At 40.2% G+C, this 25,680-nt stretch overlaps 1 protein-coding gene across 1 annotated transcript; it reads left to right on the plus strand.

Moving 5' to 3' along the window:
- Positions 1-13,744: 13,744 nt before the first annotated feature.
- On the plus strand, positions 13,745-23,662 carry SIRPB2 (signal regulatory protein beta 2; the record flags this gene model as incomplete). The annotated part of the gene is made up of 5 exons (XM_082670569.1): positions 13,745-13,865; positions 20,110-20,475; positions 21,553-21,894; positions 22,429-22,494; positions 23,565-23,662. 5 exons carry the CDS (start codon positions 13,745-13,747, stop codon positions 23,660-23,662), a joined length of 993 nt encoding a protein of 330 aa, XP_082526695.1.
- Positions 23,663-25,680: the final 2,018 nt, after the last annotated feature.

Genomic DNA, 25,680 nt, shown 5'->3' on the forward strand with positions numbered 1-25,680 from the left:
AAAGAGAAAAACAAATATCGTTTATTAATGCATATATGTGGAATCTAGAATAATGGTACAGATGAACCTATTTGCAGGGCAGGAATAGAAACATAGAGATAGAGAAAGGACATGTGGACACAGTGGGGAAGGGGAAGGTGGGACAAATTGGGAGATTAGATTTGACACAAATACACTACCATGTGTAAAATAGATATAGTGGGAACCTGCTGTATAGCACAGGGAGCACAGCTCAGTGCTCTGTGACAACCTAGATGGAGGGATGGGGTGGGGGGTTGGAGGGAGGTCCAAGAGGGAGGTGATATAGGTATATATATAGCTGATTCACTTCATTGTACAGCAGAAACGAACACAAAATTTTAAAGCAATTATACTCCAATAAAAAAATCAGAAAAAGAAAAGAATAAATTCTGGAACTGAAGAATACAATAACTGAATTGAAACTTTCACTTAGACAATCAACAGCTGACTTTCCAGGCAGAAGAAAGAATCAGTGAACTTGAATACAATAGTTTCTACATTACCAAGTCAGAGGAGCAAAAAGAAAAAAGAATTAAAAGTGAAGAGATTCTAAAAAACTTATGGGACAACATCAAGTGGAACAACATACACGTATGGGAGTCTGAGAAGAAGAAGAATGTGAGAATGGGGCAGACAGCCTATTTCAAGAAATAATGGCCAAAAACTTCCCAAATCTGAGGAAGTAAATGGACATACAAATTCAAGAATCGCAGAGAACTCTAGTCAGGATACATCCAAAGAGACACACACTGAGACACACCATAATCAAACTGTCAAATATCACAGAAAAATATAGAATCTAGAAAGCAGCAAGAGAAAAAGCAATGTGTTCCTGTTAGACTATCAGTGATTTTCTCAGCAGAAACTTTGTAGGCTAGAAGTGAGGAGAATGATATGTTCAAAGAGCTGAAAAAAACTTTCAATCAAGAATACTATACTATATGTATTCTATATACTATACTATATACTATACCATATGACCCCACAATCCGACTCCTGGACATATACCCAGAGAAAACCATAATTCAAAAAGATACATGCACCCCAATGTTCACTGCAGCACTATCTACAATAGCCAGGACATGGAAGCAACTTAAATGTCCATCAACAGAAGAATGGATAAAGAAGATGTGGTACATATATACAGTGGAATATTACTCAGCCATAAACTGGAATGAAACTGTGCAATTTGCAGAGACATGGATAGACCTAGAGACTGTCATACAGAGTGAAGTAAGTCAGAAAGAGAAAAGCAAATATTGCATAATATTGCTTATATGTGGAATGTAGAAAAATGATATAGATAAACTTATTTGCAAAGCAGAAATAGAGATACAGATGTAGAGAACAGACGTATGGATACCAGAGAGGGGAGGGGGGATGGGATGAATTGGGAGAATGGGATTGACATATATACACTATGTATGAAATAGATAACTAATGAGAACCTGCTGTATAACACAGGGAACTCTACTCAGTGCTCTGTGGTGACCTAAATGGGAAGGAAATCCAAAAAAAGAGGGTATATATGTATACATATAGTGGATTCACTTTGCTGTACAGCAGCAACTAACACAACATTTTAAATCAACTATACTCTAATAAAAATTAATTTAAAAATAAAAAAATAAATTGAGATGTAAGTGTAAAATACACACCAGATTTCAAAAATATCATGAGTAAAAAATGTAACATGTCTTATTAATAATCATATTTATTACAAGTTGAGGTGATAATATTTTGGATATATTGAATTAAATACAATTTGTTATTAAAATTTTAAAAAAGAACATTATACTGAGCCAAATTATACTTCAAAAAGAAAGATAAATTAAGAGTTTCAAAGATAAACAAAAGCTGATGTTGTTCATCAACAGTAGACTTGTTCTACAAGAAAATGCTGAAAAAAATACTTCAAGTTGAAGCAAAAGTACAATGAAGAGCAATATAACTCCCTGATAAAGGTAAATGTATAGAGAAATACAGAATCTTGTAGTATTGCCATGTAGGTGTGTAAAAGTGGCATGGAATTTTTAAACAAGAGGATTAAAATAATCATAAATCTGTATTAATAAATGCACAATACAAAAAGAGGTAATTTGTGCCATCAATAACATAAAACAGGGGACAGAGAGGTAAAGAAGTAACATTTTTATATGTAATTAAAGGTAAGTTGTTATTGGTTTAAAATATAGGTCAACTTCAAGACATGTTATATAGTTACAATGGTAACCATAAAAAATATATAATATACACAAAGGTAAATGAGAAGAAAATCAAAGTACATAATGAAACAAATCAACAAAACACAAATAAAGCAGCAAGGGAAGAATGGATGGTCAATAAAGCTATGAGACATACAGGAAAAAAATTTTAATGGCAGTAGTAGTAACTACATATCAGTAAAAACTATAAATGTAAATGGATTAAACACCTTAATTAAAAGACATAGATTGACCAGATATATTTAAAAAAAAAAAAGGATCCAACTATATTCCATCTACAAGATCTTCACTTTTTATTTTTTTAATTTGGCTGAGCCACAGTGTGCAGGATCTTCACTGTCATGCACAAGACCTTCATTGTAGCATGTGGGATCTTTAGCTGCAGCATGCAGGATCCTTTTAGTTGCAACATGCAGGATCTTTTAGTTGCAGCATGTGGGATCCAGCTCCCTGACCAGGGATCCAATCCAGGCCCCCTGCATTGGGAGCATGGAGCCCCAACAACTGGACTACCAGGGAAGTCCCAAGAGCTTCACTTTAGATCTAAAGATCTACACAGATTAAAAGAGAAAGTAAGAGAAAAGATATTCCACATACATAGGAGCCTAAATAGAGTAGGGATGGCCATACTCATATCAGACAGAATAGATTTTATGACCAAAAAAATGCCACAAGCAACAAAGAAGGACATTATATGATGCTAAAAGGATATTAATTCACCAAGAAGATATAACAGTTGTATATCCATATGCATCTAACATTTGAACTCCCATATATATGAGGTAAACATTGAAGAACTGAAGAGAGAAATAGACAGAAACATAGTAATAATATGAGACTTCAAAACACCACTTTCATTTATGGATAGAATAATCAGACAAAAGAACAAAGGATCAATTGAACCTAACAGACATATTCAGAGCACTCCACCCAATGGTAGAATACACAATCTTCTCCAGCACACATGAAACCTTCCCTAAGTTAGATCACAAGTTAGGCCACAAAACAAGTTTAACAAATTTAAGAAGATTTAATTCATACAAATATCTTCTCTGATCACAATGCAATAAACTAGAAATCAATAGCAGAAGAAAACAGGAAAATCCACAAATGTGCGGAAATTAAATAATTCATTCTTAAGCAAGCAATGGATCAAAGAAGAATTTTAAAATATCTGGAGACAAACGAAAATGAAAACACAACATACCAAATCTTATGGGATCAGTACTAAGAGGCAAGTTTATTGTTGTAAACATTTGCATTAAAAAAGAAGAAATATTTCAAATCAACAACCTAACTTTATACCTAAAGGAACTATAAAAGAAGAACAAACTCAACCTAAAATTAGGAGAAGAAAGAAATAGTAAAAATTAGAGCAGAGGGCTTCCCTGGTGGCGCAGTGGTTGAGAGTCCGCCTGCCGATGCATGGGACACGGGTTCATGCCCCGGTCCGGGAAGATCCCACATGCCGCGGAGCGGCTAGGCCCGTGAGCCATGGCCGCTGAGCCTGCGCATCCAGAGCCTGTGCTCCGCAACGGGAGAGGCCACAACAGTGAGAGGCCCACGTACCAAAGGAAAAAAAAAAATTAGAGCAGAGATAAATGCAATAGAAAACAATGGAAAAAATCAATAAAACCAAGAATTAATCTTTCTAAAGATCATCAAAATCAACATACCAATACTAGACCACCTAAGAAAAAAGATAAAATACTTAAATAACCATAATTAGAAATGAAAGAAGGAACACTACAATAAATGTCATGGAAATTAAAAAGAGACTAATATAGCAATTATATGTCAGTGAATTGGATGACCTACAAGAAATAGATAAATTTCTAGAAACATACAGCATAACAAGACTGAATCATGAAGAAATAAAAATCTGAATTTCCCTATAATAAGTAAGGAGAATGAAGCAGTAATCAAAAACCTTCCAAAAAAGAAAATCCCATAACCAGATGGCATCACTGGGGAATTCTATGAAAAATTTAGAGAAGAATGAATACCAATCCTCCCCAGGGTTTCCAAAAATTGAAGAGGAAGAAATACTTCAAACTTCAGCATTACTCTGATATTAAAACAGACAAAGACTCAAGAAAAGAAAACTACAGACCAGTATCCCTGATGAATGGTCATGCAAAAATCTTCAACAAATACTAGCAAATCAAATTCAATGCACATGAAAATGATTATATACCATGAACAAGTGAGATTTATAAATGGAATGCAAGGATGGTTCAACATATAAAAACCAATCAATGTAACACACCATAATAACAAAATGAAGAACAAAAACCACATGATTATCTTAATTGAGAGAGAAAAAGCATCTTACAAAATTCAACACCCTTTCATGATAAACACACTCAACAAACTAGGAATAGAGGGAGATTACCTCAACATAATAAAAGCCTTACAAGAAAAGCTGACAGCTAACATCATACTCAATGGTGAAAGACTGAAAACTTTTCCTCTAAGGTCAGGAACAAAGATAACAACTCTTGCCACTACTATTCAACATAGTACTAGATCAATTAGACAAGAAAAGAAATAAAAGGCATCCAAGTTGGAGAGAAGTAAAATTATCTCTATTTTCAGATGAAATGCAATCATACGCAGAAAGCACTAAAGATTACACACACGGGCCTCCCTCATGGTGCAGTGGTTGAGAATCTGCCTGCCAATGGAGGGGACACGGGTTTGAGCCCTGATCTGGGAAGATCCCACATGCCGCGGAGCAACTAGGCCCGTGAGTCACAACTACTGACCCTGTGCGTCTGGAGCCTGTGCTCCGCAACAAGAGAGGCCGCAATAGTGAGAGGCCTGCGAACTGTGATGAAGAGTGGCCCCCGCTTGCCGCAACTAGAGAAAGCCCTCGCACAGAAACGAAGACCCAACACAGCCAAAAATTAATTAATTAATTTTAAAAGATTACACACACACAAACTTTATAGCTAATAAATGAGTTCAGCAAAGTCTCAGGATACAAAATCAACATATGATAATCAGTTGTGCCTCTGTAAACTAACAATGACCAATCCAAAAAGGAAATTAAAAAAATAATCCCATTTACTATAGCATCAAAAAGAATAAAATGCTTAAGAATAAACTTAACCATGGAGGTAAAAGACCCATTCAGTGAAAACTATAACACTTTGCTAAAAGAAATCAAACTATAATAACTATATATAACACTTTGCTAAAAGAAATCAAACTATAACACTTTGCTAAAAAGAAATCAAACTATAACACTTTGCTAAAAGAAATCAAATCACTTTGCTAAAAGAGGAAAGACATTCCATGCTCATGATTGAAAGACTTAATATTGTTGAAATATTCATAGTACCCAAGGCAATCTACAGATTCAATGCAATTCCTATCAACATTCCAAAGACCTTTTTTGCAGAAATAGAAAAATATCCTAAAATTCACATGGAATCTCAAGGGATCCTGATAGCCAAAACAATCTTGAAAATGAATAATAAAATTGGAGACCTCACACTTCCTGATATCAAAACATACAACAAAGCAGTAATATTCAAGACAGTGTGGTACTGGCATAAATATAGATATAGATAGATATAGATGTAGATATATCACAGTAGAATAGAATAGAGACCCCCAAAATAACCCCTTCCATATATAGCCAAATTATTTTCAACAAGCATGCCAAGATCACTCAGTGGGGAAATAATAATAGATTTTGTAAATGGTGTTGGGGAAACTGGATACCTACATGCAAAAGAATGAAGTTGGACCCTTACCTTACAATCATATACAAAAATTAACCCCCAAAAATGGATTAAAGATCTAAATGTAAGTCTTAAAGGTGTAAAAATTCTAGAGGAAAATATAGGGGAAATTTTCATGACATTAAGTTTGGCAATGATTTTTTGGATATGACCCCAAAACCAAGGCAGCAAACATGAAAATTGACAAATGGGACTACATCAAACTTTAATATTTCTATGCATCAAAGAAAACAATCAACAAGGTAAAAAGGCAACCTACAGAAAGGGAGAAAATATTTGCAAATCATATATCAGCTAAGGGGTTAATATCTAGAAAATTCTACAACTCAACAACTACAACAAAAATAACTTGATCAAAAATGGGCAAAAGACTTGAATAAACAATTCTCCAAATGAAGAAATACAAATGGCCAACAAGCATATGAAAAGATGCTTAAAATCACTAAGCAGAAATGCAAATTAAAACCACTATGAGATGTCCACACTACCCAAAGCAATCTATAGATTCAATTCAATTCCCATCAAAATTCCAATGGTAATTTTCACAGAAATAGAACAAGCAATCCTAAAATTTGTATGGAACCACAAAAACCTCGAACAGCCTAAACAATCTTGAGAAAGAACAAAGCTGGAAGCATCACACTCCTCATTTCAAACTATATTAACAAAGCTATAGTAATCAAAACAACATCATATTGGCATAAATACACATAGAACAATGAAACAGAATAGAGAGCCCAGAAATAAACCACAAATATATGATCAATTAATTTACAACAAAGAGGCCAAGAACATACAATGAGAAAAGGATGGTCTCTTCAATAAATGGTTTTGGGAAAACTGACAGTCACAGGCAAAAGAATGAAACTAACCACTATAATACACCATACACAAAAATTAACTGAAAATGGATTAAAGACTTTAATGTAAGACCTGAACTCATAAAACTCCTAGAAGAAAACAGGCTATAAGCTTCCTGACAGCAGTTTGGATGACGACTTTTTTTTGAAACTGACACCAGAAAGCAAAGGCGACAAAAGCAAAAATAAACAGTGGGACTATATCAAACTAAAAAGCTTCTGCACAGCAAAGGAAACTATCAACAAAATTAAAAGACAACCTACTAAATGGGAGAAAATATTTGCAAATCATATATCTTATAAGGGGTTAATATCCAAAATATATAAAGAATTCATACAACTCAACATCAAAAAAACAAACAACCCAATTTAAAAATGGGCAGAAGATCTGAATAAACATTTTTCCAAAGAAGACATACAGACAGCCAATAGGCACATGAAAATGTGCTCAACATCACTAGCCATCAGGGAAATTCAAGTCAAATCCACAATGAAATATCATCTCACACCTGTTAGAATGGCTATTATAAAAAAGACAAAAAGTAACAAATGTTGAAGAGGATGTGGAAAAAAGGGAACCTTTGTGTTCTGTTGGTGGGAATGTAAATTGGTGCAACCTCTATGAAAATCAGTATTGATCTTCTTCAAAAAATTAAAAATAGATATGCCATATGATCCAGCAATTCCACTTCTGGGTATTTATCTGAAGAAAATGACAACACTAACTCAAAAAGATGTATGCACCCCATGTACACTGCAGCATTATTTACAATAGGCAAAATATGGAAACGTCTTAAGCGTCCATTGACAGACGAATGCATAAAGAAAACGCAGTGTATATGTACATTGGAATACCTTTCAGTCATAAGAAAGAATGAAACCTTGCCATGTGTGACAATATGGGTGAATCTTAAGGACATTATGCTGAGTGAGATAAGTTGGACAGAGAAGGACAAATATTGTATGATCTCACAATATGTAATCTAAAACAAACAAGCTCACAGATACAGAGAACAGATTGGTGGTTGCCAGAACCTGTGGGGGCAGGAGACAAAACAGGTGAAGGAGGTCAAAATGCCCTAACTTCCAGTTATAAAATAAGTAAGTCATGGGGATGTAATGTACAGCATGGTGACTATAGTTAATAATACTCTACTGAATATTTGAAAGTTGCTGAGAGTGAATCTTAAAAGTTCTCAATATACAAATGTCAAATAATTGTATTGTACACCTTAAACTAATATAATGTTAGATGTCAACAATATCTCAATTAAAAACTCAATTAAATTTTTAAAACCACAATGAGATATCATCTCACATCCATTAGGATGGTGACTATTAAAAGAACAAAAAATAACAAGTGCTGACAAGGATGTGGAGAGATGGGAACCCTTGGTCACTGTGGGTGGGAATGGAAAATAGTATGGAAGTTTCTCAAAAAATTTAAAAATGAGTCTGTCATACAGAGTGAAGTAAGTCAGAAAGAGAAAAACAAATATCGTATGCTAACACATATATAGGGAATCTAAAAAAAAAAAGGTTCTGAAGAACATAGAGGTAGGACAGGAATAAAGACACAGACGTAGAGAATGGACTTGAGGACACGGGGCGGGGGAAGGGTAAGCTGGGACAAAGTGGGAGAGTAGCATTGACATATAGGTACTACCAAATGTTAAATAGATAGCTAGTGGGAAGCAGCTGCACAAAACAGGGAGATCAGCTCAGTGTTTTGTGACCACCTAGAGGGGTGGGATAGGGAGGATGGGAGGGAGACACAAGAGGGAGGAGATATGGGGATATATGTATATGTATAGCTGATTCACTTTGTTAAAAAGCAGAAACTAACACACCATTGTAAAGCAATTATACTTCAATAAAGATGTTAAAAAGAGAACTATTATATGATCCAACGATCTCACCTCCAGTATATATCCAAAAGAATTCAAAGCAGGATCTTGAAGAGATATTTGCATGTTCATGTTCATCACAGCATTATTCTCAATAAGCAAGAGATAAGCAACCCAAATGTCCATCAACAGATAAATGGATAAATAAAATGTGGTATGTCCATACAATGGAATATTATTCAGCCATAAAAAGAAGGAAATTACATCACATGCTACAACTTGGTTGAAGCTAGAGAACATTATGCTAAGCAAAATTACCCAGCCACAAAAGGAAAAATACTGCATGACTCCACTCATATTAAGTATCTAAAGTAGTCAAAATCATAGAAACAGTAAGTAGAAAGGCAGTTGCCATGGACAAGGCTGGATAGTTAATGTTTAGTGGGTATAGTTTCAGTTTTGCTAGATGAAAATTTTCTGTGATCTGTTGCCCAGCAATGTAAATATATTTGACACTACTGAATTGTACATTTTAAAAGGGTTAAGATGGTAGATTTCTTGGTAGGAGATATTTTTAACCACAATAAAGAAAAATAATCCACAAAAGAACCCTTTAAGATGGGTGAAAGAAGCCAGACACCAGTCATTGTATAATTCTACTTATGTGAAATTCAAGAATCAGCAAAACCAATCTATGGTGACAGAAAATAGATTGGTGGCTGCCTATGGAGTCAGAGATTGAATAGAAAGGAGCAGGGGACTTCCCTGGTGGCATAGTGGTTAGGAATCCACCTGTCAATGTAGGGGACACGGGTTCAAGCCCTGGTCCGGGAAGATCCCATACGCTGCAGAGCAACTAAGCCTGTGCGCCACAGCTACTGAGCCTGTGCTCTAGAGCCCACAAGCCACAACTACTGAGCCTGAGTGCCACAACTACTGAAGCCCGCTCGCCTAGAGTCCGTGCTCCACAACAAGAGAAGCCACCGCAATGAGATGCCCACACACTGCGACAAAGAGTAGCCCCCACTCGCCACAATTAGAGAAAGCCTGCATGCAACAACGAAGATCCAACACAGCCATAAATAAATTAATTAATTATTTTTTTAAAAAAACCTCAATATCTTGAGGTGGTGATTACATGCGTGTATACAGAAATTTTAAAAATCTAAAATTTCAGTGAGCTACATTTTTGTTCCTTACATACACTACTCTGTAAGTCATATCTCAACAAAAATTAAAGCAATACCAACAAACATGTCATGGGATTTGACATAAAATAAGAAAAAATAGACAGAAAAGGGGAATCAAGCCACAGGACAGGACAAGTTGCAAGTTCAAGGACCTAGAGGCTTCAGTATTAATGAGACACAAAATGCTCTTCTAAATAAAGAGAATGGGCTTCCCTGGCGGTCCAGTGGTTAAGACTCTGCTATTCCAATGCAGGGGGCGTGGGTTCGATCCCTGATCAGGGAACTAAGATCCCACACGCAACGTGGCCCAGGCAAAAAATGAAAGAAAGAGAGACAGAGAGGGAGACAGAGAGGGAGAAAGAAAGAAAGAAGAAAGAAAGGAAGGAAGGAAGGAAGGAAGGAAGGAAGGAAGAAAAAGAAAATGGCTGAAATGATGCTAGATGAATTCAAGTTCAGGTCAAAAAAAGAAAAAAAGCCATGCAATCCTGCTTTATTCTCATGGAAACTGGGAGATTTGTTGCATACAGAACACTGGACATCCTCACTGCTTTAGCTCCCTAGTTTATTCCTAGTTTCGGAAGAACCAAGAATCTGCAGTATTCATAGGAACCCACCACCAGTGGTCACAGCTGCCTGTGACTTACAAGTGATTTATGGTGGGGGCCACTGCAAAACCTCACATTTGTCACCTTCTGATGCCCACACATCTTCCCCTCTCCATTTCTAGAGGGGCAATCATGCCTTTCCTTCTCTTTCACCTTCCAAATCTAATGCAAGCATCTCTCCCCAGTAGAACTGAATCCCAAGCAAACCTGGCAAGGAGTTCTGAAAAATGTGGTCCCCAGGGTTTAGCTCCTCTGATAAAGAGGAGAACAGAGAAAGGAATGGAGATAAATGTTGATTACAAAAACACCAGTGCTGTTTTTTAATTTTTTGTTTTTTGTTTGTTTTTGCTGATGAGGTTGAATATTTTCCCTAGATTTGCTTACTGGGTTTTCCATTTTGTGGTAAACAATGAAGAAGCTGTTGTTTTACAAAGTTCCGTTTTTGCAGAGAGAAAAAAGTCAATGTTAAGTGTGGACTTGTGATTTATATATACCTCAGTTGCCCCTTTTGAAAACAATTTAGACTAACTCCTCAAGCTAGTAATAGACACCACCATTCCTGCAACAACCAAGTACCAAGTCCACTAAACCAGGAGGAGAATCATTGCTCCTAGATACTGAGAAATTACTGGGAGCCAGTGCCCCACATGCTAATCATATGGCATCTTTTTATGGTGAAGGGACAAGTTTAATATTTTTTATATACTTCCTTGTGCATTTTTCCTCCTCACAGTAGTCCAGTCCTTCCTGTGCAGCTCTGTCCCTTATCAAAGATGGAGCCTAAGACTTGTTGCCTCAATGAGGGGGCCAAAGGGATTCCAGCCAAAACAAAGAAGACCATCTGCTCAGAAGACAGTTGAGGTTAGGAAAGTCCCTACAGAAAGAAAGAAGGGGGTGTCTTCCCTATGATTTGATGAGGGTGGCAAGTAAGGGGGAGGAAGAGCAGGAGTTGAGATGCTAGGGTCCTGGCAACCATACCCTGGGGTCAAAACTCTGGGGTGTGGTGAGAATGGCGTATACAAACCCCAAGTGTATTTAGAAATCCTAGGGAAGAAGGGATTTGACCTGGCTTCTTAGGGTGTCCAGGAACCTTCCTAGGGTGCCACAGACCACACAAGGGACCATGTTCAACCTGACATCTGAGCAACAGATCAGAAATAGTGAGGGAACTGAATGTCTCCAGAAACTTGCAACCATGGTTAACCCTAGGGAAGGTAATATTAGGGAGCCCTATGAAGGAGACTTTAAATCGTGTGAATTTTGAACCCCATGGATGCCTGTGGTAAATTACAAAAATATATATAATTCTTTACCCCCTCCCTGTATCCATGCCCTTTGCGATCTGATTTTGCAGCTCCTCTTATTAAGAGGTGAAGTCTATTTTCCATCCCTTGAATCTGGTCTGGTCTTGTGACTTCCTTTGGCCAAAAGAATGTGGCAGAAGTGACACTGTACCTTAGAACTTCTGCTCTTTCTCAAAACTGTCCCTCTCAACTGCACAAGCCCAGACTAGCCTCCTGGAGAATGAGCGACCATATGGAGGAAAACTGAGGTGGCCCAGGCAACAGTCAGCCAACCCCAGTAGCAAAGCAATTTAGCCAACCTGATGCAGATCTCGAATGCATGGCAATACCAGTCAAAAATCAGCAGAGATATGAAGAACAATGGAGCTGAGCCCAGATGAAATTATCAACCCACAGAATCACAAGTTAAATAAATGGTTATTGTTTTAAGTCACAACATTTTTGGTATGATTTGTTACTCAGCAGTAGCTAACCAATACAATGCCTTACCTATTAAAATAAATTAAACTAATTTTTAAAAAACTTGAGAATGAAAGAAATAGCTGAGAATGGAATTCACACAGATAAGTGGCTGATTCAAAAGTTCCCCTGTGAGGATGACATGGAGGTCCTGAGGGTCTGGTGGAATTTTCTAGGCCTGTGATCTGTTCAAAGAGGTTCCAATAGATGGGCCTCCTCAACAGGAGAACAAGTAGAGGAAGCAATGCAATTTAGCAGTGGTGCCAATGAAAGGTCCCAAAGGCCATACAGGACCAGCCACACCTTGACAGACCCAGTGAAAAGTGCTCAGGGATGAAATTAGACCAACCTCCAAGACAGACCCAGACGCCAAGACAGTGTTCAAACCCAAGGCCCACTATTCTACCCCAGAAAGAAACTTCAGCTTCCTCTGCACCCAGGACCATCTGCATTAGGAAAGAAGAAGGGAAGAACTGAAAGCTTGACCTTCTTTTATTTTCTAGAAAAGACTGAGTTAACCTAAGAGAGAATGATGGCAGCATATACAGTGCTTACTCCACCCCATACTTGCAAGCATATTTTTATTTTTATTTTACGGATCAGTGATTGTCCTAGGGTCACACAGCCAGATCTGTGTAAAGCCAAGATTTGAATCCAAACAGTGCAGCTAAAGAGGCTGTCAGACCTGGAAGAGCCTGGGATTAATTAGCACACTTAATCTTTTCCTTCCTGATAGGTAGCATGATGGGGCGGGGGGGGGGGTCCCAAGGAAGTTTAGATCAATTACAGAAAATTAAGGTGCCACAAAACACAGATTTTTGCACAATCCGAGTGTGTTACATTTGGACCCCAGAAAATGGAGGTTTAGAAAGTTGCCCAAGATTACTCAATTAGGAAGAGAGTGTGTGTCACCCTGCAATGTTAAAAGGAGGCCTCTGGGAAGCTTTCTTTATAATAAATCCTTCTTAAGCAAATATCACCTCCTCTATTTCCTACATATTATGAATAATGATGGCTAATATGTTTAGCCTTTACATTATGCTAAGCCCTCACACACATGTATCATTCCTGCAACACCTTTCTTAGGAAGGGATTGTTACTGTCCCCATTTTGCAAATGAGGCAACAAAGGCTCAAAGATGACAAGTGACTTTGAAATGTCACACAGCCAGGAAGAGGCAGACCTGATTCTTGATCCAAAGTCAGGCTGACTTGAGGGCACACTATGACAGCCATGCTCATCTCCCTTCCAGGATGCCAAGGACAGGGTCTGGAAAAGGTTAAGTCTTTGACAGAGTGATTACAGGAACTACTGCTCAGACACGAAAGCCGGAAACCTCTTCACCCAGCTTCTTCCTCTTACACCAGCAGCCTTGTCTTGCTGTAGTGAAAATATATCCCCAAGTAGCCTTGGCCATGAGAAGCAGAAAAAGCCTTGCCCACAGATCTCACTTCAGACTCCAACATCGATCAGAGAACGGAATGGTGGCCAGTCTAGGAGACCACGGGAGGCACACTTTGCCCCCAGTGATGCCCACTCCTACCCGCCTGGCTCATTCATCTCCCCGCTCCTGGCTGCTGGCACTGCTCCTTGTCCTCTGGGGTGAGTAGGATCTGGGACAGAACAGGATCCACCCCTGGCTGATCCCACAGAGAGGTGCCAGGAGGGGCTTGACCCCACCAAGATGGAGGGGGAGGGGAGAGCTGAGAACTTTCCTGATCCCAGCAGAGTGCAGACCAAGTGTTGAGAGAAGCAGAACTTCTTGGGCAGCACAGGGATGTTAAGCTGCCAGGCTCTGGGCTCATACCGCCGGGTTCTGGCTCAGACACTTGCATGCCTATCTACAAAGAACTGCTCTTTGGGGCCTTTCTCTAGGGGTACTGTATTAAATATAAAAATGGTGAGGCTCAGCCCAGGAGCAGCTACATAATTTGCCCAGCCTTGTGAAAAATAAAAGTACAGGTCCTTTGTTCAAAAAGTATTAAGAGCTGCAATGAACGTTTTGGTACATGACTCTTTGAATTATGGTTTTCTCAATATATATGATTCAGCCATAAAAAGAAACGAAATTGAGATATTTGTAGTGAGGTGGATGGACCTAGAGTCTGTCATACAGAGTGAAGTAAGTCAGAAAGAGAAAAACAAATACTGTATGCTAACACATATATATGGAATCTAAGGAAAAAAATAATTAAATAAAAAATTAAAATAAATAAATAAATAAAAGGGCATGAAGAACCTAGGGGTAAGACGGGAATAAAGACACAGACCTACTAGAGAATGGACTTGAGGACATGGGGAGGGGGAAGGGTAAGCTGTGACAATGTGAGAGAGTGGCATGGACATATATATCCACTACCAAACGTAAAATAGATAGCTAGTGGGAAGCAGCCGCATAGCACAGGGAGATCAGCTCGGTGCTTTGTGACCACTTAGAGGGGTGGGATAGGGAGGGTGGGAGGGAGGGAGACGCAAGAGGGAAGAGATATGGGAACATATGTATATGTATAACTGATTCACTTTGTTATAAAGCAGAAACTAGCACACCATTGTAAAGCAATTATACTCCAATAAAGATGTAAAAAAAAAAGTATTAAGAATTTTAAGACAGCAGCAGTAGAGCATTAAGGCAAGCATGAGGCCTGTCTAAGCTCTGGGCCCTGTGCAACGATACAAATCAAACATCCATGAGCCAAAATGCAACTAATCCTGGGACCTACCTCTTTGTTTGGAGGATTCAATGAGATAATGCCTATAAATACCTGGCACGATGTAAAGATTTAATAACTGTTGGCTATTATTATCATACCCATGTCTCCTCTAAGTCAGGATCAGGCTGATTTAGCTGCTGAGTTTTGGGCCTTCTGGATACAACTCACCCTCTGAGCCCAGAACCCTCTGATCCACCAGACAAGATGCATGGCTATCAGTGGGCTCATTCCACCACCTGCCCATGTGGGTCTCTGCCCCAAGCCCTACTGAGGTCCAGATTCTGTTCATCACACCTAGGGTCCTCCAGAATTGTCACCCCCAAGAGAGGCCCCAGTGGGACCCTGGTGTGGAGTCAGACCTGGATGCTCCCTCGTTCACTGGCTGTGACTTGGGGCACCACTTCTCTTCTTCCAGCTGGTTTTCTCGAGGAAAATGTGAATCGTAATTCTTATTAACTCGTTTCACAAAGACTTTTGAGTGTCCATTACATGTTAGGCACTAGGTTAGGAAATCATATATCTAAACTAACCGGGATAAAATATATTCAAAATATTTTTGAAAAATGTTGATTTCTATCATGCTTCCAAAAGGGAACCCCTCAATAGGAATCATGAAAAACAAGAGCATGCAGATGGAAAATGGGTGGAAAGAAATCCCAGAGCTGTGGGAAAGGGAATGGTCCAGCTCCACAGCTAAGGTAGAGACAAAGCACCGAGGACAATTCCCAAAGTCCATGTGACAACACAGAAGGAGAATCAAGAAAGGGAGAGAGAGAGGGGTGTGGGGCACAGGGCCTTATTCCAGGCTCCAGTTTCCTCCCTGCTATTTCACTTTCCCAGACTCACCCCAACTGGGATAAGAATCATGAGACTTTCTGAGCCCTCATCTCCTCCCACTGCCTCTACTCCATTAGTTCTCCCTTTCTCATCACACACAGAAGCTTCATCTTTATAAATTTTTTAACAGCTTTATTGAGGTATAATTGACATACTATAAACTGTACATATTTAAGGTGTACAATTTGACAAGTTTTGTGGGCATTTCACACTTGTGAACTTATCACCAAGATAATCAAGATGAGGAATACCTCAAACACCCATAAAAGTTTCCTTGTGATTTACCCTTTCCACTCCTCCTCCTCCCCAGGCAACAGCTTATCTGCTTTCCATCACGATAGAGTAGTCTGCAATTTCTAGAACTTTATACAACAAACATCATACAGTATATACTCCTGTTTGCCTGGCTTCTTTTACTCATTGTAATTATTCTGAGATTCATTCATATTGTTGCACATATCAATAGTCATTTCTTTTCATTTCTAGCTACCTTATGGATAAACCAGTTTGTTTTTCCACTAACCTATTGACAGATATTTGGGTTATTCGCAGTTTGGGGCTATTACAAATAAAGCATCTTTGAACATTCATATAAAAGTCTTTGTGTGGACATATGCTTTCATTTCTCTTGGGAAAATACTTAAGAATAAAATGACTGGATCATATGGTAGGTGATTGTTTAACTTTTTAAGACACTGCCAAAGTGTTTTCCAAAGTGGTTGTACCACTTTACATTTTCATCATCAGTGTAGGAGGATAACATTTCCCCCACATCCTTTCCAACACTTGGTATAGTCAGCCTTTTCAATTTTAGTCATTCTAAAAGGTGTGTGGTGATATCTGTTTGTAGTTTTAATTTGCATTTCCCTAATGTGTAATGATGTTGAATATCTTTCACGTGCATTTTTTTTGATGAGGGTCCATTCAACGCCCATTTTTAAATTGTGTTTCTTATTATTGAGTTTTGAGAATTCTTTGTATATTCTGGTTACAAACCTTTTATCAGATGTATGCTTTGCAAAGATTTGTTCCTACTCTGTGGCTTATCTTTTCTTCTTTCACAAGTGTCTTTTGAACTCCTTTTAAGAGTTCTTAATTTTTATTTATCAACTTGTTCTTTTATCGATCAAGATTTTGGTGTTGTCTCTAAATATATGGTAGAATTCACCAGTGAAGCTATCTGGACTTGGAGTTTTCTTTGTGGGAAGGTTTTTAAAACAAATTAAATGTTTTAAATAGATAGAAACATCTATTTATCTCTTCTTGAGGTAGCTTTGGTAGTTTGTGATTTTCAAGAAATTTGTTTGTGTTGTTAAGTATATATAGCCATGAAACTTGTTAATAACAATGCCTAATTATCCTTTTAATATCTGTAAAAACTGTACTGGTGTCACCTCTCTCATTCCTGATACCTATCTATGGCTCTCACACTCTCTCTCTCTTTCTCTTTCTCTCGCTCTCCTTCTCTCCTTATTCAGAAGGGCTAGAGATGTATTAGTTTTAATGGTCTTCTCAAAGATTTTATTCTTGTTGATTTTCTCTATTGTTTTTGGTTTTCTACTTTATTGATTTTCACTCAGATCCTTGTAGTTTCCTTTCTTTTATTTACTTTTGATTTAATTTGCTCCTTTTTTCTATTTTAAGATGAAACTACGGTCATTCATTTAAGTCTTTTCTTCTTTCCTAAATAAGCATTTAATGCTAAAATATCCACCAGCTTAAGCAACATGCCACAAACTTTAATGCTGTGTTTTCGTTTTCATTCAGATCAAAATACTTCCTAATTACCGTTTTATTTTGTCTTTGACTCATGTATTAGTTTTCAAACATCTGAAGTTTTCGTGGCATCTGTTACTGATTCTACTAATTTAATTCCATTGTGGTCAAAGTTCATGCTTTTCATGACTTGAATTCTTTTAAATTTATTGAGACTTTTTTATGACTCAGAACATGCTCTATCTTTGTAAATGTTCCTTGTACAATTGAAAGTAACTGTATATCCTGCTATTTGGGGGTATAATTTTCTGTAAATATCAATTAGACTAAGTTGTTGATAGTATTTTTAAATCTTCTGTATTCTTTCTGATTTTCTGCCTATTTGTTCTATCAACTATTGAAATAAGGATATTGAAATCTCAGACTGTAACTGTGGATTTGTCTGTTTCTCCCTGCAGTTCTGTTGGGTTTTGCTTCATATACTTTCAAGTTCTGTTATTAGGTGCATAAATGCTTGGGGTTTTTATGTCTTCTTGATTATTTTACCCCTTTATCATTGTCAAATGGCATTCTTTATTCCTGGAGATATTTTTTGCTCCAAAATCTACTTTATCTGATATTAATATAGTCACTCCAGCTTTTGATTAGTGTTACTATGATATATCTTTTTCCATCATTCTTCTTTTAACATATTTGCATCTTTATATTTACGGTGAAGTTCTTGTAGGCAACATGTAGTTGGATATTACTTTTTTGTCCAATCTGACAATCTCTAACTTTTACAGGGAATATTTAGACCATTTACATTTAAAGTAATCTTTGATATGATTAGGTCTAAATCTATTACTTTCCTATTTGTTCTACTTGTTCTTTGTTCCCTTTTTCCTCTTTTTCTGTTTTCATTTGGTAATTTAATATTTTTATAATGTTATTTTCTCTCCTTTATTGGCTTATTAGCTATAACTTTATTTTGAAGTTTAGTAGTTGTTTTAGGGTTTATAATATACCTCTGTAATTTATCAACATCTACCTTAAGTGATATCATACCATTTCACATATAGTATAAGAACCTTATGATGGTATACTAACATTCTCCCCACACCAGCCTTTATTCTATTATTGCCTTAACTTTACCTACACATGCATTATAAGCCTCACAATAGAATGTTACTATATTTTATTATTTTGGGACCTTGCTTTCTAGATTTGCTAGGTGGGACCAGAGCACCTCTCTCTAGGTAGAGTACTCCCTTCTGTGTAGTCTACCCTTTGCCCTGTCGATCATGAGGTTTTCCAGTATTACAGGTGGGAGCAGGCATTATTCTCAGCCCTGTGATGAGTGATGGGCACAGTTTAGCACATCCATGTGAGGAAACTACCTGAGGCCAGGGGAAGAATGACTAGAAAGAATTAGAGAGAACAAGGTCTGACTGACTCAAATAATGGTGTTTGGGGGTGGGTGTTTGCTGAACTTCCTGGAACTAAGGACAAACGAAATTCCTAGGATTGAATGTGGGGTGTCACTTGGTCACAGCTATGAGGCAGTTCTTAGTGGCTAATGGTGCATGCCTAGCTGAAGATGAGGGGAAATTAATTTAGAATTCCACAACCCTTCCCTAGATCCTGTTAGAAGGGAATGTTTGCTTCATTCTCCTCCCCTACCTCACTCCCAACTGAGAAACACCGCGATACAAACTTAAGTCTTGGAATGAGACCAAGTTATTCCCAAGGCCTGATGGAAGCACAGATGAAGGGAAACTCGAGGCACAAAGCTGATGACCTGTAGTGAGCAGAATCTTGAGGCAGTTGATCTGAGTCCAAATCCTGGCCATGACACCTACTGAATGCATGGTTCCCCTCAGGTTTCTGCACCTCCTTGAGTATTAGTTTTCTCTCAGAAGTGGAGAACCTCACAGAGCTCTTGGAGGGAGTACCTGAGTTGCTGTTCATAACCCAGGTGTAGAAGAACTTCCACTGGGAGGGCTTGGCCTTCCTTCTCTGTGCCCAGTCTCAAGCCAAACTCAATAGTTCAACCTATCTTCTTCTTATAAGGTCACCAGTCATATTTGGGTTAGGACCCACCTATGTGACCTAATTTTAACTTAATCACCTATTTAAAGACACTATCTCCAAATGGAATCTCATTCTGAGGTACTGGGAGTTAGGACTTCAGTATATGAATTTGTGGGGGAGAAAAATTCAGCCCAATTAGCAGTGATCCTGGGAAAGCTACCTAACTCTTTCTGGGTTCTCAATGTCTTCTATTGTAAGATGGGGATGATGCTGCCAACCTCTAAGGAGTGTTGGAGGAATAAATGAGATAATACATGCATTGCCTGGCACATGGTGAGCACTCAAGTGCCATCTATTACTCATAAGTAATCCATTTAATAGCCCTGCTCTCTCTCTCTCTCTCTCCAGCCAGCTGCCTCATCTCCTCTTTCACTTCCCTCTCCAACAACACCCCTCAAGTGTTCTAAGCAATTGTTCTTGACCAGCTGATGGCTGGTTTATGTTAAGTTTGCCTCTTAGGGCTCCAAGTCCCTCCAGCCCAGCACAAGGCCTTTCTTCCTCTGTTGCAGGAGCTTCTGAGCAGAGCAAGGGGGGTAAATGGCAGGTCCTGCAACCTGAAGGCCCCATGCTGGTGGCAGAAGGTGAGACACTCCTGCTGAGGTGTACAGTAGTCGGCTCCTGCACTGATGGCATGATAAAATGGGTCAAGGTGAGCAACCAGGACCAGCAGGAAATTTATAACTTCAAGCATGGCTTCTTCCCCGGGGTAATGCCCATGATCCAGAAGACACTGGAACCACTTAATTGCGACTATTCCATCTATATCCACAATGTCACCGCGAAACATGCTGGAAGCTACCACTGTGTGAGACTTGATGGCTTGAATGAGCACTCAGGAAAGAAGCTGGACGAGGGCACCTCCGTGCTTGTGAAGAGTGAGTATCAGGCCCTGCAGGTCATAGCATTCTGCTCTGATCTGTCTCCCTGCATCTGTCACCTTTATCCACAATCATGCTGCACACACAAAATCTCAGTGGCATATAACAATTAGTATGTCTCACTCACACATTTACAGGCAGCTGGGGTGGTTCTGTTCTACATGTCTCATTCCAGGGTCCAGAAGTTTGGCCAGAGTACATATTTCTCATGGAGATGGCAGAAGCACAAGAGGGCAAGTCCCAACACCCTAAGCACATTTCAAGCTTCTACTCATATAATATCTGCTAACAGCCCATTGGCTAAAGCAAGTCACATGGCTAAGGTCAAAGTTAAGAGACAAGGAAGTGTACCTGGCCACCATGAATCCACAGCAAGAGTATGGATGTGCCACACTATCAGAGGAGAGTCAAGAACTGGGGCTGATCATTTAATCCCCAAGTAACCAGTCATACTATCTATAAGTCCACCATTGGTGACCTGGACACCCAAATCCTGGGTCTGTCATTCAGTAGAAATGTGTTCTTAAATTAGTCACTTCAGCTCTCTCTCCTTCAAGTGCTTAACTTGCAAAATAGGCAACAAAATTCCTACTTCAAGGGATATTCAGGTGATGAAATAGAAGAACTTATGTTTATGAAACCCCCGTAAACCGTTGACATAGAGGGTATCCATGTATGTGTGGTGGGGTGGGGAGGGGGGTTCATTTTAACTTAATGCAAGCATTTCAGGAAGTCTTCTCTGACTCCTTCCAAGCTTCTTAGTCCTGCAGTCCTCTGGGTTTCCAACCTCAGGGGGATTTTCTGGACCATCTCCACCCCCAGACTGAGAACTTCTCCAGGGCAGGACATTTGTAGGTCTTAGCAAGCTTCCTTTTCCCCAATCCTAGCATCAGCACATAGTAGGTACTGAGAATTCCTTTACTGAGTGAATCAATTAGTGAATAACAAGGGAATGCGGGAGGGAGTGACTGAGTGAAGAAAACAGGGGAAGAAAAGGGAGGGTAGATATGAAGGAGGAAATGATTGGACTATGGAGGGAGAGAGGGAACAACAAAGTCCTCTCTTTGGCTGCAGGAGCTGGGGACCCAGAGCCAGACCTCTGGATCATCCAACCCCAGGAGTTGGTGTTGGCAACCACTGGAGACACTGTCTTCCTGAACTGCACGGTGCTTGGAGATGGTCCCCCCGGACCCATCAGGTGGTTTCGGGGAGCTGGTCTGAGCCGGGAGGCCATTTACAACTTTAGAGGTATCTCCTACCCCAATGTGACAGCGGTCCGGGCTTCCAACAATGATTTCAGCATTCTTCTGCATGGCATCTCCACTGAGCATTCAGGCACTTATTACTGTGTAAAGTTTCAGAGGAAACCCAACGGGCAATACCTATCTGGACAGGGCACCAGGCTGAGAGTCAAAGGTGAGACAGGTGGTTTAGGAGATGTTGGGGGAGAGGGGGAGGTGGTCCACAAGGAAAATTTCATCATGTCCCAAACAAGCTAGCTCTTCTTAGCCTCAAGGTCTTTACATAAGCTATTCCCCCTGCCTGGAATGCTTTCTCCTTTTCTACGGAGAACTTCTACTCATCCTTCAAGGCCCAGCACAAATAGCCCCTCCTCTGTGAAACCTTCTCCTTCTCCCAGGTAGAGTTAATTTATCCCCATTCTGAGCTCCACAGAACATTTTATAGACTGTTAATGATTCAACAAACATCTATTGCATGCCTGTTGACTACTCTACACTGTACTAGGTGCTGCAGACACTGCAATGAAGCAAGCATTGTCCCTACCCCAGAGAGGCTCATGCGATTCTAACTACAGGGCTTGACTTCTAGCCCCCATCCCAGGCAGAAACTGGCAGACTCATCTCAGGGACCCCAGCTCCTAACACAGGGACTCAATAAGTGGAGTGATAGAAAGAAAGGGGAGTGTGAGACCACTTCTCTCCCTTGCAGCTAAGCACACTTCTCTCCAAGAGTCAGAATTCACCAATGAACGTGCAGCCAAGGTATTTCCATCAGGTGAGTGTACCTATCTCCAGTGGCGGTAACCAGGCTCCCACAGGTAAATGGGGTCAGAGATGGCTTGGCCACGGGAAAGGTGCAGTCCCAGACTTCTAGGGCCCTTCTGCCACTAAGACAGTTCCCAGGACTCCATCTCAGCTGCAGAACCAGAACCCAGAGAACCACATTAAAGCTCAGTCAAAGGAAGGACTTTCTAACAGTCAGTGCTAACTGTTCAGTGGGCAGTCTTGCTTACGAGGTGGTGAGCTCCCCGTAATTCAGAGCAAGGCTGCACTATGAAGCTGTGCTTAACAGTGCTGAAGAACATGGCTTTGTAGCCAGGCTTCCTGGATTGAGCCCCTTTCTAGCTGTGAGATTATGGACAAGTTGCCTTACTCCTTGAATCTCTGGTGCCCTGCTCTGTGATCTAGGGGGAAGAAGGGAGATAAGAAACAGAGAACCTACCTCATGGGGTTATGTACAGATCTAATGGGGCCACATGTGTCAAGTGCCCAGAACTGTGCCTGTCACATCACCTCAAGGTATACTCAAGGGCACTTGATAACTGGGGCGAACTTGGAATAGAGGTGACCAGGTTAGCTTCCCTGATGCTCAGCCCTGTTCCTGCCATTCTTGGGAGCCAAACCACTTGGTCCCATCACTACTTTGACACATGTAGACCTGAGAAAATCACTTCCCCACTCTGGATCTGTCTCCTTATCTATACAAGCTGGATTGCTATCCTACCTTGCAAGATTAGTTTGAGGATTATATAAGGCAATTAGGAAGTGCTTAGCTCAGGGCCTGGGACAGAGGAGCTGAGCAGTCTATAACGAAAGCAATTTTCTATTGTTATCAGAGGTCAGAGATGCTGTCAAGATGATTAAAGGTACAGGTAGGATATTGGGCAAAGGTTCTTTGAGCCTGGTACAGGGGGATGGGAGGTCTTTGATCTCTTCCAGGGTAAAAAGGATGAGGCCCCAGAGGTTATACAGAAGTTTGACCCAACTCCAGCATAAAGGCACTGAGGTGTGGGCTGTTGGGGGCTCAGCTGGGATCCTTCCTGAGCTTTCCTCTGTGTCCCCCAGGCCTCCTGTCTGTGCTCACTCTTGTGGTCCTGGGACTGAAAGCTGTAACCTTGGCTGCAGTCCTGCTGGCCCTGGCTGCCCACCGGAGGAACCCTTGACAAGAAGATGTCAAAAATTCAGGCCCAGCAGCTGTGCTCATCTTGGCATGGGGCATGGGGTATGGATGACTGGTCAGCCCTAGAGTGGGTCCTCTAAGAGAGGGCCAGGGACTCCCCAATCATTCCTCTGCCTCCAATTCCAGCCTCCAGTTGCCCTCAGGCCTCATGACGAACTCCAGATTCCCTACACCCGATTTCCTTTCACCTGGCGAAATTCCCCATTTGGCACTGGATTTGCCTTCCTCTCTCTTCTCAGTCTGTTCAAGCCCTCCTTGTTCTTCAAGACCTTGCCCAGGTCTCTCCTTGAGGCCCTTGCTCCTGCTGTAGCCCCTTCTGGAGGGCTTGCCCCTTTGCTCCCCACTCCACATTTTCTCTTCCTTCAAGATGCAACTCAGAGTCTTTCCCAGAAGGTTTCCCTGAGTGTCTCTGAGCCCAACCAGACCACCTGTGCCCCTCCATCTACATCCTTCCTTCCTCCTTTCCTGCCTTCTTTCCTTCTCCACTGTGGCTGACTTGGGTGGCTGTAACAGTTAGAATGCAGGTTTGGAAACTTTAACAAAACTCTTAAATAACAGTGGCTCAAATCAGAAGAAAGTTGGTTTCTTTAGTAATATTCCAGTATAAGCCGGCCAGGCAATTCGGGACTCCCTGGTATTGAGACCCAGGATTCCTTGATCTTGTTGTTACCAGGTCCATATCCCAGGCAGAAAGACCAGGGAAAGAAGTAGTGAAGGGGAGAATGACACTTCCCTTCAAGGTCACAGCTGGGAATTTGTCCACATCACCTCAAATTGGCTGGAATGTGGTCACATGGTCACACCTAGCTGCAAGGAAGGCTAGGAAACGTAGTCTTTATTCTAGCAAGGTGCGCCCAGCTAAAATCTGTCACTAGAGAATCAGAGAGTAAACATCAGTAGATAACCAGTGATCTCCACCTCTGTGGCATAGAGACAGTTTCTTACTTGTTCCGTGGGACACCTGAATTCAATTCCCAGATGAAATGGCATCTCTTTATACCTCCACCTCCACTAGGGCAGCATAATGGAGGGCAGTAGTTCTCAAGAAGAGAATACTTTGCCCCCCCAGGGGGTATGTGGCAATGTCTAGAGACATTTTTGATTGTCACAGCTTGGGGGGTACCGTTGTCATCTAGCGGGTAGAGGTCAGGGATGCCACTAATTATCCTATAATGCACAGGGCATACCCCACAACGGAGAGTTATCTGGCCCAATGTATCCGTAGTACCGAAGTTGAGGAACCCTGATGTAGGGGAAAGCATGCATTCCTTGGAGTCAGACATGCCCGATTTCTAATCCTGAAGCCCCCACTCCCTCCCTGACCACCATTAGTAACTAACTGCACCTCTTGGAACGTCGAGGACAATCACGTGGACTCTCTGCACTGTATAAGAAGCAATTCAATTCAACATCCACTGAGGGCTTACTATGTGCTATGTGCTCTGTGTACACTCAGTGCATGCAAACTCCCTTTCCTCTTTCCACACAAACATTTATTAGCACCTATTAGGTAGGGACGTGGATTAGTCTGGATGTTTTTCATCATAACAAACAGAAAAGCAGCTGGAATAATACTAAGTCTAAGGGGCCATTAATTTAGTCTGAGTGTTTTGTGCCAGTTTCAGCATATCGATAACCAGTGTTGTGGTTGGACTGGCCCTTGTGGTTGGTATTATGAATGCAAGATGCCCTTCAGTGATACCCATCAGGGAACTTTGAAGAAACAGAGGCTTATTACTTTACAAGACCTGGAATTTACACAGCATTCCTGGGGCCACACAGTGAGGTCACAGGGAAGGAGAAAGAGAGAGAAAGAGAGAGAGAGACAGCACCTGGGGTTCTGTTTTATTGGGGTTGATGATTTTGTGGGCTCACTCTTTATTGGTAAATTTAAAACTTAAGAGTGGGAATTTAAAGCCCAGGAAGAAGAAAAAAAAAAACAACTGGTAGCTCAAATGATCAGTTACTGAAAACAAACAAGATCTCTAAAACAAAGGAAGC

This window comes from Grampus griseus, assembly GCF_964374135.1.
Source record: "Grampus griseus genome assembly, chromosome: 14".
NCBI lineage: Eukaryota > Metazoa > Chordata > Mammalia > Artiodactyla > Delphinidae > Grampus > Grampus griseus.